Source organism: Chelonia mydas, chromosome 14, assembly GCF_015237465.2.
Source record: "Chelonia mydas isolate rCheMyd1 chromosome 14, rCheMyd1.pri.v2, whole genome shotgun sequence".
Classification (NCBI taxonomy): Eukaryota; Metazoa; Chordata; order Testudines; family Cheloniidae; genus Chelonia; species Chelonia mydas.
This window is the reverse complement of record NC_051254.2, coordinates 23359083-23376589: the sequence shown is the minus strand read 5'-3', so window position 1 is coordinate 23376589 and position 17507 is coordinate 23359083. Positions and strand designations below refer to the sequence as shown.

The 17507-nt window shown below is 41.5% G+C and overlaps 1 protein-coding gene across 3 annotated transcripts in view; it reads right to left on the bottom strand.

Annotated features, from left to right (window-relative positions):
• Nucleotides 1-17507, bottom strand: part of MYH10 (myosin heavy chain 10) — a 135675-nt gene that overhangs the window by 76817 nt on the left and 41351 nt on the right. For all 3 annotated transcript variants that reach the window (XM_043527745.1, XM_037914430.2, XM_037914433.2), the window contains exon 5: nt 3369-3471. In XM_043527745.1, the coding sequence (XP_043383680.1) occupies nt 3369-3471 (103 nt within the window). The remainder of the gene's footprint in view (nt 1-3368; nt 3472-17507) is intronic.

Genomic DNA, 17507 nt, shown 5'->3' with positions numbered 1-17507 from the left:
CTGTGCAAATCACTATATTATCTGAGTGTTTCACACAAGAGAGCTAATTTATCTTCACAACACCTCTGAAGTGAGGGGCTCTTACCCCCTTTTTACAGAAAGGGAGCTGAGGCACATAAGATTAAGGTACAAAGTGTCATAGGGTTTGGATGCCTGATTTGAGACACCTAGGACCTGATTCTCCCCATCCCCCAGCGTACTTAGCATTATATAGCACGTTATATATTTAAAGCACAGCTCCCGCTGACTTCAGTTTACAGCTTGAGTGTTCAACACTTCTGCAAACGAGACTCAAGGTCTCAAGCTGGGCATCTGGAAAACAAAAGTTAATGACCACCTATGAAGTGTTTGGTCTATGTGACTTGACTAGCATCACACAGGAACTCGGTGGCAGAGGCAGGGCTAGAACACCATTCTCTAACTCAGAAATGAACTACCTTAACCATGAGACTGTCCTTTCTCTTCCTAAAATCCCCTGATGCATTCACTACACTCCCAAATTCCTCAAATGAGAGAAGTCTTACAAAAAGCCTCCTTCACTAGGTAACCCTGATTCCCCACATTGTGGGTCCATCCTGTGCACTGAATGAGGCAGGGGTCCCATAGAAAAATAGTATGTAGTCATGTAATTAAAAAAAAAACAAAAACACACCATAATGCATACACACAAGGCAGACAAATTACGGGTTAATAAGGCATATCCTAAACCATGGAGTGCTCGACTTTGCAATCTCAATGCTCTTTTAATACAGTGTGCGCACACAGGCAAAATATACAGATAAACTGATGAACTCCCTTCCCTTATCTCTTTTCCTATATCTGTCTAGTGTAATGCAGCTTCACTCCTGACACCTTGCCTCCAGCTCAGTATAAGCCAATAGAGAACAAGAGTCAAGTGATAAAGCATCAAAGATATGAGTGGATTACCATGTACAGTAAAAGTCAGACTCTAGCAAAGTAGGAGTCCCAATATATTTAATACATTTTTTTTAACATACTTCAGTTACATTAATTTTGAGTGCTTGACTTCGCAACCCCAATATTTTTCCTTTAGACTATGTTGTTTTATGCAACCTTGATTCTGCTCCTCTCTTTTATACATTTTAGGACATGGATTACAAACTGCATCTTCCTACATTTTTCACACAACCCTGCCTCATTTCACTGCTCACAACGTAAAGTACTTGGTGAATGAAGTAGGTGTTAAAATTTCTTTTGATCCTCATCCTTCATCCATGCCCTTCACCATCCAAAGCTTTACACCTAATAAAAAAATTACTTTCTCCACAGGCTCCTTTATGGCAATTACTGCAATATCCAAGTGCCACACACTATTAATGAATTTATCCCCTGCGAGATACAAAAGGGGTATTCTCCCATTTTACTAATAGGAACTCAGGCAAAAAGATTAAGATCAAAATTCACAGAGGTGTCCACTAATTTTTGAGTGATTGGGAATGCAACCTGACACCAACAGTATGTCTCCCAGCCCCACCCCAGTACTTAAACATCTTCATAGCACTTCATATATTCAAAGCATTGTACAGACATTTAACTAATCAGTCTTCACAGCATCCCTGTGAGAAGTGGGCAATTTCACAGACAGGGAAACAGAGAAAGGAGATGTGACTTGCCTAAAGCCACACTGTACGTCAGTTGCAGAGCAAGGATTGTCCATAATCAAAAACTTTTAAATGAAGTAATTAAGTTTGAGCAATTGTGACATTTTCCCAAAGCAAACCCTAAAAACAAGGAAATAAGTCACATTATACCTCTTAATCATGCCCTAATGCCTCCATGGCATGACAAGACTCAAATCACTACAAGGAACTTCCTTCTGCTTGTAACTGACAAAGACACTACACATAACACAGGGAGATTAATGTGCTACACAAACAGTGCCAACTCTGTGGGAGGAACACCCACGGAAAAAAGTTAGTAGGTGCTTAGCACCCACCAGCAGCCAGCTCTTCCCCTCCCCCCCTGGCACCTCCGGCATCGCAATCAACTCCTCCTCCCTTCTAGCACCTCCCGCCCGCCACAATCAGCTGTTCTGTGGCGGGCAGGAGGCGCGGGGAGGAGTGGGCAGAATTGGTTGGGAAGAGGTAGGTGGAAGGGGGTTTGGAAGAAGTGGCGGGGCAGAGCAGAGTGGGAAGAGGCAGGGCCTGGGGCAGAGCGGTGAGGGGGGTTGAGCACCCCCAGAGCAAGCCAGTGTCTGTGTAAACAAAAGCCTTATTAGAAACTCATGCTCGCACCATAAGCACACAACACATTGCATAATTAGCCTGTGCAGAAAGTTAATGGAATATTTACGCATGTTGGGGTTGTAATTTAGGTTTCCCCACATATAGGGCTTGTTAAAGACTCCAAGAGTCCACTTGAACACCGAGCAGCCTCCCCTCTGCTCTCTCATCCCTCACACTGTCCTCCAGATTCTCCTTCTTAACCCTGTCCTGCTGCTACCAATTTTCTTCAGCATTGCTAACTCATGTGTAAATCGTGTGTCATGTAGTTCTGCCTCCTGCTTTCCTGTGATTTTGCGCCTCCATGTGCTCAGGGTTCAAGTCAAGGGACAGGCAGGGGTCTACCGGACAACTTATAATGGGAAATATAATGTCAACAAAACCATAGGGGTTGCTACTGTAAATGGTTCAAGACAGACACTGCTTTAGATCTTAAGCGCCATACAATCTGTGGTACCACTGCAAAATATAAAGCATGCAAACAGCAATACTTTTGGTAGTGAACCACTTGCCTAGAGTGAAACTGAATAATGGTGTCACTATGAGTGTACAACTGATGATCTGAAACCCATTTATATACTTTTGATTCTGCACTGCATAAAACCGTTAATCCACTACTGTGCATGTCAGATTTTGCCGAAGTCCAGCAGCTTTTTTTACGTTTTACTGAAAGAATCCAAGTTATAAGGCAGTGAGTTAAGTTTTTCCATTACCAAGCCGTATAAAAACAAAGACATCAATCATAGCAAAGGGCTCAGTTGTTTTACTACCTTTCCCTAACAGTGGGCTTCTAGCTCTCACCATTGCAAAAGCATGGTGTTTGTTACACACTGTAATTTTCCACATATCCTGACAGAGTTTCACAGTATTTGTTTTTAATACTATGAATTAAGCAGTCGTGCTTTATTTTCCAAATTACTAATTTCTGTTGCTAGAACACTTTAATGATATCTTAGCTAACAGCCATATCAACTGATATTTATTTTTGATCCTAAAAATTAATTTTTAATCCTTTTAGCAGTGACAGCACTTTAGGGTATTTAGATACAATAAAGCTTGGCCCTGGAAAAGAGCAAGACAATTGAAAATAAAAAACAAACAAACAAACAAACAAAAAACACTTACTGGAATATTATGGTCCTTTCTTCCTTTATGGGAGGAAGCAACATGAGCAAGGTACTGAATAACTTTCTTGGTGTTTTCGGTCTTCCCAGCACCAGATTCACCTCTGCAAGACACATTCTTCTCTCAAAATTCAGTTTTAACAAGCATAGTCAGTCTTTTATGTTAACTACCTAATTTCATTTCAGTCTCAGGCTTAGACCGCACAATGGTATTTTATTAACTGTCTGAAAGAAAGTGCTAATGTTTAATTTAAGGATGTATGCAGTGTAGCTGCAGACGTGTCTCTTTAATATCCTGGGATAGACAAGGTGGGTGAGGCAATATCTTTTCTTGGACCATCTGCTGTTGGTAAGAAAGAAAAGCTTTCAAGCCACACAGAGCTCTTCTTCAGGTCTTGGAAAAGAACTTCCAACTTCACAGCAAAATGCATTTTCCTTTCCCAAACCTGAAGAAGAGTTGTGTTGCTCAAAAGCTTGTCTCTCTCATCAGCAGAAATTGGTCCAATAAGACATATTATTACCTGACCCATCTGGTCTCTAAAGTTTAAGAAAACCAATCAGGAGTTTGTCAGTTTAAATACCTTTGTTATCCAAAAGATCTCCCATGCATATCATTTAATTATTGGTACAATGTCAAGTATGCTTATTATGTATCAAGCATACTTTTTATCATAATTCTTTACCACCAACAATTAACAACAAACCCTAATCTTCAATTCTTGCGTGAAACAAGTGTTCTTACCTCTTCTTTAAAGGATAAGAAACTGAAGCAGAGCGATTGACTTGACCAAGGCCATGGACTGAATTTCTTAGAATAATGAAAATATAAACACAATGCCGTAATGGCACTTCGTGCTCTAGGTGCCAGACTTTCAGAAATGCTAAGCTCCCACACATCCCAGTGAAGTCCATGGGACTGCAAGTGCTCAGCACTTTTGAAAGTCAGGCCCTAGGAGCATTAGCAGTAGAAGACATCTTAACATATTGTACCATAATCAGATTCTTGGCTAGGCTGAAGCATATCTAGGGTTGCAAGGAATATACACATATTACACTTTTAATTTTATTGCTGTGAACACGTACAATGCACATATTCATTAAGATAACATGCATTATTTTAATGAATGCTCAGCTAGGTTTAAAGTAGGATATGTCTGACTTATTTCAAGATGTGTCTGTAGGACACAAAGTTGTAAACTGATTTTTCCAAGGGAGATATTTATTAAAGCTATATTTTCTTCACATGAAGCAGGACTGACACCACAAGGTTATTTCATAGCCGTAATTTAGTTTTCAGACAATTCTACATTATAAATCTATTGATGCATCTTTTAGTAACACACTACAAACTTAGCTATGATTTGGTAGCGGAGTTAAGTGGGAAGATATTGCTGTTTGTGTTTATGAAGCATATGAAATTAAGAAGGTTCTATTACTTGGAATTACACTGAAAAAGTGAAATTTTCTCCCATTGTTAAATATTCATTTTAGAAATAAATCTTCACATAGTTAACCATGGAACCATTTCAAGCTTGCTAGGATGTCAATTTAGTCAATTGCCATTTCTGTTACAAATAGTCTAACTGAAAACTTGTGTGTGTGCAGTATGGATTAACAACTTTTGCAGTTCAAGTTCCAAGGCAACACTTCCCTCCATTGCACTATATATACTAGATTTAGTAGTTGTCCAAAATTTGCTTTCTTGACATCTAATACCTTTGGAATGGTATGTTTTGTGAAATTCAGACAGCTGAAGTTTTCCTGTTCTCACATTTCAATTAACTGTTCTGTTTTTGCCAAGACGAAGTGTAGTATTTTAAAACTGATTCAATTTTATAAGGGAGGATTGTGATGCTGACAGACCAAGTGCCAGTTCATTCCAAGGCCCCTAAGCCTCACTGAGAACTGATAAACCCATACTGGAAAACAGTCTGGCTCACATGTGCATCAGTATTATAAAAACAGGTATTAGATTTATTTAAAAAATGTAGGTTTAGACTTTATGAAATGTTTGTAAATTGCTGCATGCATTAATCCTACCGACAACAGCTGTATCCCATGTTACAAGGTCATATTTAAGAGTTTGCTCTGTAACTGTAAAAAAGTGTTTGCTCTAAAACTATCAGGAGAGAAGCATTACCAAGTACGAAATACTAGTTGACCATAAGAGGTGTCATCTTCTGCCCAACAAAAGAAGGCCCATAGACAACAGAGGAACCATTGTGGAACATCAGTGGACAAAAGACTGTTGATTGCTCCCCCACACCCATGAAGAGGAGACATCCATGAGCACTCATCCCATCAGCTTGAACTCTGGGGGAAGGGAATAAAAATCCCTGTCAAGAAGCTACTGTTATCTCTATGCTGATTGAGCTTTGAAGGGCAAAGATTTCTAAGCATAATCAAGAGTTCTCCAGTGCTTTGCCTGGGTTAGCACTAAAGGACATACAGAGCTTTGTAGTGAGTTTGTGTGTGTATGGGGGTGGGGGAGTGAGAAAACCTGGATTTGTGCTGGAAATGGCCCACTTTGATTTTCATGCAGGTTGTAAGGAGAGGGGTCACTTTGGATAGGCTATTACCAGCAGGAGAGTGAGTTTGTGTGTGTGGTTTTTGGAGGGGGGTGAGGGGGTGAGAGAACCTGGATTTCTGCAGGAAATGGCCCACCTTGATTATCATACACATTGTGAAGACAGTAGTCACTTTGGATGGGCTATTACCAGCAAGAGAGTGAGTTTGTCTGTGGGGGGGGCGGAGGGTGAGAAAACCTGGATTTGTGCTGGAAATGGCCCAACTTGATGATCACTTTAGATAAGCTATTACCAGCAGGAGAGTGGGGTGGGAGGAGGTATTGTTTCATGGTGTCTGTGTATATAATGCCTTCTGCAATTTCCACAGTATGCATCCGATGAAGTGAGCTGTAGCTCACGAAAGCTCATGCTCAAATAAATTGGTTAGTCTCTAAGGTGCCACAAGTCCTCCTTTTCTTTTTGTATTTATAGAAGCTTCTATTACTTTTTGGAACCTAACTCATTTGTGCATGTACTTTTACCAGCTTTAATCTTGTCAATAAGGTCTGGTCTACATTACAGAGTTAGAGCGATGAAGGCAGTTCATGTCAACCTAACCATGGCAGTGTCTACACTTAAATTTTGCTCCCACTGATGTAATTAACCCTCTATACAGACCTTCATGATTGGCACATAGTCCAGGTCGATGTAGTTAGGTCCATCCAGAGCCACTGTAGCCACCGCATTGCTTATGTAAACTGCTACTGGCTTTCAGGAGCTGTCCCACAATGCCCCACACTGACCATACAATCAATCAACACAAGCACTCCTGGTGAAGATGAACATCATCAACGGAAGGAGCAAAGTGTAAACATGGGGTACAGATGTGGGGACCTGCATGAAAGACCCCCTAAGCTTATTTCTACTAGCTTAGGTTAAAAGCTTCCCCAAGCCACAAACCCTTTCCTTGTCCTTGGACGGTATTGCTGCCACCACCAAGTGATTTAGACCAGAATTCAGGAAAAGGGCCACTTGGAGTCCCTATTTCCCCAAACCCCTTCACACCCTTTCCCGGGGAGGCTTGAGAATAATATACTAACCAATTGGTACAATGTGAGCACAGACCAGACCCCTTGGTTTTTAGGGCACTAAAAATTAATCAGGTTCTTAAAAGAATAATTTTATTAAAAAAAAAAAAAAAAAGTAAAAAAATCACACCTGCAAAAATCAGGATGGAAGGTAACTTCAGGGTAATAAAGATTTAAAACACAGAGGATTCCCCTCTAGGCTCAGCTTCAAAGTTACAAAAAACAGGAATAAAACTTCCTCTTAGCATAGGGAAAATTTACAACCTAAAACACAAGACAATTTAACACATTTCTTTGCCTTTACTTACAATTTTTGTAATTTTATATGTATCATTTCAGGTATGTTTTCAAAAGATGATTTACCTGCTTGGTCTCTCTGTCCAGAGAGAGTACACACACACACACAGATGTGAAAGTATCTTCTTTCCTTATTGGTCCTTTTGGTCAGGTGCCAACCAGGTTATTTGAGATTCTTAACCCCTTACAGGTAAAGTGATTCTGTATCTCTGGCCAGGAAGGATTTTATGTTACTGCATACATAAAGGTTGTTACCCTTCCCTTTATATTTATGACAGATGCGCATTGCCAACAGAAGGAGCAAAGTGCAAACATGCACAAGCAATGTAATTATTGCTGCGGCTGTATGACAAAATAAGTTAGGTTGACTTAATTTTGTCTTGTAGTCCTGGCCTAAAACCCTTATTTCTTCTCCTTAGTTAATAAATCTTTAGTTGGCTTATTATAAGATTGGCTACAAGTTGTCTTTGGTTTGAGATCTGCAGTGCAATTGACCAGGGGTAAGTGACTGGTCCTTTTGGGACTGAGAGTAACCTGATTATTATGGTGATTTTTGGTGTAAGGGACCATCTATCACAAAGGCAAGGTTGCCTAGGTGGCAACACAGACAGATGCCAAGAGTTCAGCGTCCTTGAAACCTGCTTAATAAGTTGGTCATTGTCTTTGGCATGAAAACAGCCTGAGAAGGAATAAATCTATGGAGCTGGTTATGAAGAAGATTCTCTTTTGAGGACCAGTTATTTAATAATGGGGCTTGACCGCAAGTATCAGTGTAGTCTTGTCACCAAATAAGCAACCTTGAGACTGTTTCGAGGTTCATGTGCCCTTTGAAAGTTAGAATTTAGGCTGGACCTCTTTTATAGCTAAGCAATATTCCGAACTGGCTCAGAGGATGCCTCTCTTAAGAGTCACAGGGTAACACATGGCATGGGCAAATATGAAGTCATCTGGGGTCTGTCCTTGGCACAGCCACAACTTTCCTCTCCCTAATTAGCATTTCTCTTTCTGTATCTATGAAGTATCAATACTATGAATGGGGTTATAAAAGACAAGATGGGGAGATACTAGACTCGGTGAGTTATCTTTAATATTCTTAAATGTGCTTAATTCTATAAAACTGACATGTTCCTAGAGGAAGACTTTGTATACTAAACCAAACTTTTATATTCTGAATCAATATTAGAATTTATTGTTACCTCAGACGAGAGGCTAAGAGTTTTTTCTTTTTTTAAAAAACTCAATGAAGGGCACATTTAATATTTCTAATCTTTGAATGGAAATTGAATTGGTAGAAAAGATTGAAAGTAGTTTAAAAAAAATCTAGCTAAATTTTAAAGAATCCACTCTGGTGATCTAGTGAGCAGTTTTGTGGGGAGTGAGTACAATTATATTCCATAGGTCCAGTTCTAAAAGGAGATTATACACAGCCTTTTTAGAAATACAATCCACAAATCAACAAGTTCTTATAAAAGCCTGTACATCTCATAAAGCACATGAGGCCAAAAGCTTGGAATTTATGATGTATTCCTTTGGCTAAAATTTAAGTCTGAAATTATACTTTTAAAGCCGGCCCCCTACAACTAGTATCTTATCTAATTCTTCTCGCCTTCTGCCTTACAAATACGCAGAGTGAGTATTTCCTGCTGGATATGAACTCTACTGTCATGTACTCTACTAGAAGAGGAATCAGAAGATTTAGGAGATTTTATTCCTATAAATGAAAAGGATGTAAACATCTGCATACTTCAGCTTCCCCCCCCCCCCCCCAAGAGTGCAAATGCATGAATTATGAACTGCCCAAACAAGGTAAACTTTTAGAAATGCTTATATACAATATTTGTGAAGTGGAAGGACAGTATATAATGAAGTCAGATCAGCCTTTTAAAAAATACCTGGTTTTAAATACACGCCAATCATTAGGTTACCACAGAAATGGTAATTTAAAACCCTTATGGAAAATTCTGGGCCTAGTGAAGTCAACAATGAGAGCCTTGCCACTGAGTTCAACAGGGACAGGATTTCACCCCTTGTCCTTAAATCTCAGTTCCACTCACTGTATTAGAAGTGGGACCCACTCTCTCCCAGAGTTTTATGGAAGCAGATGCAAACAAACAGCAACTCTGATTATCGGCTCCAAGTGATTGCTGAGCAATGTGCCTACTTTGACGAATCTGACAAATGTATCTTTGTTACTATAATAGACAGTCAAATCCTCCAACTGAGGAGTGGATGTCTCTGTTCCCTTACTATCATCTTAAAAAAAAAAATCTATGTTACATGGCTGGGCTAAGACCACTGGTCAAACAGATTTATTTACTGACAAATGCATAGAACATCTAGAATTCAGCTCCCTCAAGAGAGTGGCTCTGTCCTTCTAGAGACAGAACTGTTAGAACACATTCCTCCTGTTTTGAAGTTGTTGCTGCGGCTGCCTGAACAATTTATACTGAAGCACTTCAGATTAGCTCCTTTAACCCATCGACTCATGACCAGAACAATTTGTCATGATCAGAGGTTATTTGTTCTACTCCAGCTAGGATTCGGAGAGCGAAAGCAAAGAAATGTTACTTGGCACTCCAGTGCTTGATTTTTCTGCCTATCAAGCCTCAAGCTCCCTAGTCTGATCTTTGAAGGCAAACCTAACCAAACAGATTTTAAAAGCCAACAATTTTACTTTGTGGGGGCACAATACAAAGACAAGACGTTACTGTGAATAATACATTTTCCCCCTTATGCTATAAAGAGTCCCTGTGTAATCTGCAACTGGCTTGAATTAAATTCTGCATTGTGTGCTACAGCAGCACCCAAGAGTTCCCAATCTCATTACACAAGGTACTGTACGTACAGGTAGTAAGAGGCAGTCCCTTCCCTGAAGGGCTTACAATCTAAGAGGGCAAGACAGACAAGGTAAGTAGTTACTTGCCCAAGGCAACACAGCAGATGACAGAATTAAGGATAGATCCCAGATCTTTTGACTCCCAGTCTGGTGCCATATATATTAGACTATGCTGCCTTAATTTTGCCAATATTTCAGACTCTACAGCAGATTCATATTTAATTTAAACTTCCTTTAAAAAGGTAAATTAAGTGAATCATGCAATTCTCTCATAGTGCAAAGCACCACAGAGTCACATCCCACTGAACAGTAAACACAAAACACACAGGCATCTCTGGCCAGCAATCTTCCTCCATGTTTTGTGATTTTCACACTGCCTTGAAGCGCGCCATACCGCATCCTGTCCTGTCAGCCAAATTGTTGAACCCACTGATCCCTGCAAACCTTGCTTCGGTATCTTCCTCTGCTCATCAAATCCATGTGTCCCACAAACTGAAGTTTTCTTCATCTGATTATCCTGATATTAGGTATCACTCTGGTTATGCTGTAAATTCAGGTGATCACCTCCTCCTCAGCCATGTGCAAGGTACAACTAACTCTCAGCAATCACCTCTAGCATTTCCATTTGAAGGCAGAATGCCTCTTAATGTCCTGTTTCCTTAACATTCATGACTCACATGCATACAGCAAGATGCTGAAGAAGAGACTGCAGAAGTTTCATTTTACACTTCATGGTAATAACCTTTGCTTCTCCAGATGCAGCTATGGCACTAAAGCAGCAGTCAAGTCCAATTCTACATTAGATTTCTAAGGGAAGTTTGGTGTCCCTTGTAGTCATATTACTCAGACATTTGCAGTGCTCAATGTATTCCATTGCCTCCTCAGATCTGGATAGGAATATTTTCACCTTTTCAACAGATTTAGAGGTCACCATTATCTGTGTGTGATATCTTCAGATCTAACTTCACTGCTTCCACAGCTACCCTTTCTAGCCATTTTTCCATCTCTTTTTGTGACAATCCAATTGGTCAATATCACTAGGTTTCCATCAGTGGCTCTTCTTAAGAGTTCTCTAAGAAAACAAGTGAAGAAGCCTGGTGATAATATGTAGCCCTGAAATTTATCCTCAAGTCAAAGCAACTACTTTGATCATGCCCAAAAGAGACACCAAAGCTGTCACACTTCCATCGAGATTTTGTATCAGCCTTACTACATTTTCACCAACTCCAACCAGCTGCAAGATTGCCTAAAGACTTTTGGCCCATATGTATCAAATGCCTCTGCAAAATTCACAGACATGGACCACCTTCCCATCATTCTCCAGCACTTTCTTTGACTGCACATGGAGACTCAGTATTTGCTCCACTATGCCATTTTGGGGCTTAAATCTAATTTATTCTTAAGACAGAAAATTCTATCTCTGGGCACAATTCTCTTCAGGATGATGTACAGTAATATTGTGCTAGTGTGTATTAGTAACAAAACCGTGCAGTAAATTTCCACAAACAGCCAGGTTCCCTTATTATAAATAGGAACCACCAGGAACTGGATCTTGGGATATCTTCTGGTTTCAGCCTATCTGCAGCCTGTGGAAGCAACACTACTTTGATCTACAGTGTTCATATTTTCAGGGTTCTTTTAGCAACATTTTAAATGCTAAGTTAAAACAAACGAACAAAAAATGCTTGGCTTTTGGAGCACAATTCTGTGGCAAGACCTTTAACTGTGGAATCACAGAATAAGTGGAGCCACAAATACAGGAGTAAATAGTAAGAAGCTTCTTGGAAGAAAGGAAGACCATTAGCAGAAATTCTGGAGGGGTAATTGTGGAATGCACACCTAGAGAGGTTAGACTACTCTACGTGAACTGAAAGCTAGCTCAACAGCAAAAAGCAAAGCTTGATTAAAAACCCACAAAGACAACCAAAAACCAAGGATCTGAGAGAATTTAAAGTTTATCATGCTCTCAAATATGCAGCTCACCCAATCACCCATTGAATTTCCACTCCTAGGGATGTGGCCTTATAGATGTCCCAGATATTCATTACGTAGTGGTCCCCAAATTGTGGGGTGCATCTCCCCATTGGGGGCAGAGAGGGGCTGAAAGAGTGGCACTCCCTTCCCACCTACCATGCTTCCAGCCCTGCTCTGCCCCCAGCCTTGCTCTGCCCGCAACCCCAATCAGCTCCCAGTCCTGCTCCACCTCCGGGCAGATCCACCCCCAGTCCACTCCAGCCCCTGCTCCACCCCCAGCCCAGCCCCGCCTCATTTCCTCTCCACCCCCAGCTCAGCTCTGCCTCCAGCTCAAGCTCTATGGCTGAGGAAGCCTTAGCTGTGCAGTAATGGGGGGGGGGGGGGGAGGGGGGGAGAGAGAACAGGGAACAACACGACACCACACCACACAGATTCCATTAATGGTAAGGAGGGCTGTCAAATACAAAAGGGAAGGGTAACCACCTTTCTGTATACAGTGCTATAAAATCCCTCCTGGCCAGAGGCAACATCCTGTTACCTGTAAAGGGTTAAGAAGCTCAACTAACCTGGATGGCACCTGACCCAAAGTACCAATAAGGGGACAAGATGCTTTCAAATCGGGGGGGGTGGGGGGGGGGGTCAGGATAATCTGAATACCCTGTAAAGTACTTTCCATCCTGATTTTACAGAGATGATTTTTACCTTTCTTTTAAGAACCTGACTGATTTTTCCATTGTTCCAAGATCCAGGGGTTTGGGTCTTTGATTATTTTGTAACGAATTGGTTAGGATATTATTCTCAAGCCTCCCCAGGAAAGGGGGTGTGTAGGGCTTGGGGGGATATTTTGGGGGAAGACGTCTCCAAGTGGTCTCTTTCCCTGTTCTTTGTTTAAAACGCTTGGTGGTGGCAGCATACTGTTCAAGGACAAGGCAAAGTTTGTATCTTGGGGAAGTTTTTAACCTAAGCTGGTAAGAATAAGCCTAGGGGGGTCTTCCATGCGGGTCCCCACATCTGTACCCTAGAGTTCAGAGTGGGGAAGGAACCCTGATGGGGCACAACTAGAAAAGTTTGCACACCACTGCATTAATGTCATGCTGGTGCAGGGGGGACCTTGCTGACTCTCACTGCTTGACCACGTGTGTGCTACAGTGCTGCATTAAGATTTAGGTCAGACAGCAATCACTTCTAGAACTGACACCCCAAAACAGCCTTAGTGCTTAGTGGAGGGCTTCCCCACTCATCAATTTCTCTGCTGCAAAGTAATAAAGTACCATTTAGTTAAGATAGGCAGCTGAATGAGCAGTGTTTTGGGGGGGCTGTGTCACAGCCATGTTAAGGTTGCCCAGCGCTTCCCGCTGCAAGCTATTTCAATTGCTTTTAACTTTGCCAGACTAACCACTCAGACTGAAGTTCCCCATGCTAGATGCCTGCCTCAGACCAAATTTTGTAAAAAGTTTCAGACAAAACGGTGCTGCTGTTCCTCAAAACTGGGACAAGAACAGTCTCGCCTGGAAGCAAGAGGCTCTTCTAGCAGCTAGACCCACTGCAGCTAGACCCACTGCACTGGAAGGATGACCAGTACTGCTTGCTACCTGCTCTTTTGCAGGTTTCTTCTCAGTCACAAGGTTCCCCAGAAAATATAGGAATACCACTTCACTCTGAAACACTGAGGACAGGAAGCACCTTACCTCAGAGACGATGGGATCCCTTATATATTAGGCACCAAAAGCACATGGATTCATGTGCCTAAAGTCTGCAGGTCGGTAAAGTAGCTACAGAAACAACTGCAGTCACAGGTGCTTCTTTAGTGGTGGTTTTGCAGAATAAGCTTCCTTGCTAGCTCCTATCAGAGAAATAACTGGGTGGATCCTTCACCTACTAGAAACAATTGGAGTAGAATTCAGAAAGCAAGGCCTGTACAGGATCATCATAACTACCTGCCTACATCTGCTGGAAAGTGAGAGGTACACCCGAGTATCTGGACTGGTTCAGAAAATCCAAGAATTGGTTTTACTATTTATATACTATTTATAGTTCTCCATTTCATCTTCTCTTAGATGGTTCACATCTTTTCACACCAGTTGTCAGGGGAATGTTAGGAAGCTGGAACCCAGCCAGAGGTTGTATACTGAAATGCTTGGTATTTGCTGCTGTTGTCATTTTAGAAGCAAACTCAGTTTCTTCTCCATCCCACCACTCCCATCTGAAGCCAATTCAGATTATATACCCTTTTATGGCTTCATGCATCTGTAAAATGACCACTTATCAAGCCTAGTCACCATTTTCAAGGGAATACCATAAGCTTGTGGTAAGGTTCTCAAATTTAGAATGCCAGTAAAAAAGTGTAACTTATGCTTTCATATTTTAAACACCAACGGAGTCCTACAGCTAAAAACAACAAGTCTAGGAGAGGCTTGAACATTCCTCACAGAACCCTAGTATCCCATATTAGGGATTTCTTCATCTCAGTCACCAGTCTGGAACAGATTGGCGCACACACCCATTTAACCATAATAGGCAGCAGCAACAGTACAAGAAGTTTTGTCACCTTCCTTAAACTCAAGGATCTGGTATTTCCTTGCAAGAGGAAAAGCTACTACAGTCCTCATTTGAGGCCCACATTTCCTGTTTCAACGTGTATTTACATTAGTATAAATTACTACCATTTCTCAGCAACAGTGATGCTGATGTTGGGGCAGTGTGTTTATAACACTGGTAGTTACCAAAGACATATTGCCTACCATTTCTGATTAGTACTTAGTGTTCGTAGCAACAGTGCGTTTGCACCATTGCCAGAAAACAGGTACTGGTTTTCCTAAACTAGACAAACCCAGGAGTCTAACACCACTATGGTCCCCCATTAATCACTGGCATTTTTAAACCAACTGGGGGATGCTATAAATGGATAGATACAAGATAACTGACAACTCTCGGGAGCAAGCTTTATTTATCTAACAATCCAAGGGAACTGAACTAAAAATTCCAACCAGCACTAGAGATTCAAAGGGACCTGGGGATCATTTACCCTCCCAAGAATGACCTACCTACCTGCAGGCAAAACTGTGTCCAGTATGCAATGGAAGGTAGAATTAGAAGAACTCCATAGCTGCCATTAGAAATCTTGTCCACTGAATCATCCTATACCACCTACACCAAGGATGAAATCATACATCCAAATAGCACCCAAAACCTTAGATTTTAAATGGGGGACAACAGAAGGCGAGAGACTGGTTAGAACTTCATACACAAATCAATCTTCAATGGTCTTTTCCTTGGCAGCACACTAGCTATAAGGGCTATTTTTTGGGCAACGGGAAGGTTGAAGTTTGTCCACATTGGGAAAAGCCATTTGCAGTTCTCAAAGTCAAACAACTCTTGAGATTTCTCTGATTGGATGTCTCTCTCTCTCTCGAATCTTATAAGGGGTTCTTGGAATGACAAAGTCATTTGGTGCCAAAGACACCACTTTGTGAGGTGACGATGAGAGGTCCTTTGGTGGCAAGGCATGTCACTGGTGTTGCTTAGCCCCTACATCTGGTTCTTCCGATCTGCAATAGGTGGTCTGGCCAGAGAAGATGGGTAAAGTGACCTCTTTTGAGCGTGGAGATTGACTCTTAACCGATTGAGATGTCAGACCCCCATAAGCCCAGTACGGCCACAGCAGCATAAGGTAGGGATATGGTTCAATAGCTTGACATTGGCCAGTCCAATGGCATGCCTGTCAGGGGGGATTTTCAGTCCTGTATGGCAGGCTTCTGTGGCACCATAGAGAATAGGGTTCCCTACTTCAGGATTGGGAGAACGCATGCAAGAGAGAGACTGACTTCCTCTCTGGGCAGTGCACTCTCAGTACAGATAAATACCTCTGTGCCAGTCACTGTCCCGGTTCACTTGGAGGCACACTGTCTACTATAGATCTCAATGCAGAGAGGTGCAATCCCAGTTCTGGGACTGGTGCCAGAGAAGTATTCCTCTGTGCTGTAGGCTGCCTTTCTTCACCAGCCTTTGGCACTATGTGGGGCTTGGTGGATTTGTATCCAGAGGGTTTTCAAGATCAAAAAACTTTGTGTTATGATAATGAGTTCCATTTGGAGTCTCAGCCTCTGTTTGGAGTGGCCCCTCTTAGTCCCAGATTTTGGTAGCAGAGGTGTTTCTGTCCTCTCTGGTACCAATGTCTGTGAAGCCATGTGATCTGCTTCATCACCGGAGCATATGTGCTGGTGCCAGGCCTTTCTTTGGCAGTCTTCTCTGCTGTGGTCTGGTCTTTGGGGGTCACTAGTCTGCTAGATTGAGCACTGGATAAAGTTGGGTTTTCTGCTGTTGGGTGACAGGTGTTAGTCTCCTCAAGAACTAAAGAAACTTTAATAGATTGCCCCTAGAGGAGGAAGCTTTAGTTGCACAGTTTGTGCATACCCAAAGAGAAATATAGGCATAACAAACATCAACTTATTATATGGGACTGTTCTAAACAAGTGAGAAATTAGTCCATCTTTTGAGGGATTTGTCCATCACCAGACCGGAAGGGCCTGAAACCCGCAGGTTTCAAATCCACCGTGTTAAGGAGTCCAGGGGGAGAGGGGTGTCTGGCAGCCAATATTCAGTTCAGACAGGAATCACATCAGCAGAGCAGAGAAGTTTTGAAAAATTTTTGAGGCATTGAGAGATTTAGTTGGAGCTAAGAACTACCAGGTCATATTCTTGTCAGTTTGTCTTGCTGCCACAGGCAATAGAGGGAACTTCAGAAATACAGGTAAGTTCTTCCAATGGTTAATGAACGTTACTGTAAAAATCTGCACTTTATTTCCAGACTGATCTTGTCTAGCTTCAGCTTTCAACTCCCGGATCTTGTTATGATTAAAGAACTATCAGAGATCTCTCCACGTAGGTACTTTTAGATGGTCATCAAGTCACCTCTTAACTTTCTCTCGGATAAGTTAGAGATGGAGCTTTTAAACTCTCATTATATAAAGATATGTTTTCCAGACCTCAAGTCATTCTTGTAGCTCTGTCCTAAACACGCTTTCTAATTGACATTTTTGATATGTGGACCAGAACTAGACTGTATTCCAGTAATTAAATTACCAGTGCCATATACAGAGATCATACCACCTCACTACTTCTACTCTGTATTCCCCTGCTTAAACAGAGGATCATATTGATCTTCTTAACTACAGCATTACACTGGGAGCACATGTTCAAATGGTTATATGCTATGACCCTAAGTCCTGTTCAGTATGACTGCAATTCCAAGATGACTGTAATTCCATCTTGCAAGTGTCACCTACATTCGTTGTTCCCAGATGCATGACCCTGTATTAAGACACACCTTATTCAAAATGAGCCCTTTTGAACAAGCAATTCAAGTCAGCCTGTAGAACCAATCTGCCTTCTTATTAATACTGCAACTACTTGTGTCATCTGCAAGTTTAGTAGTAATG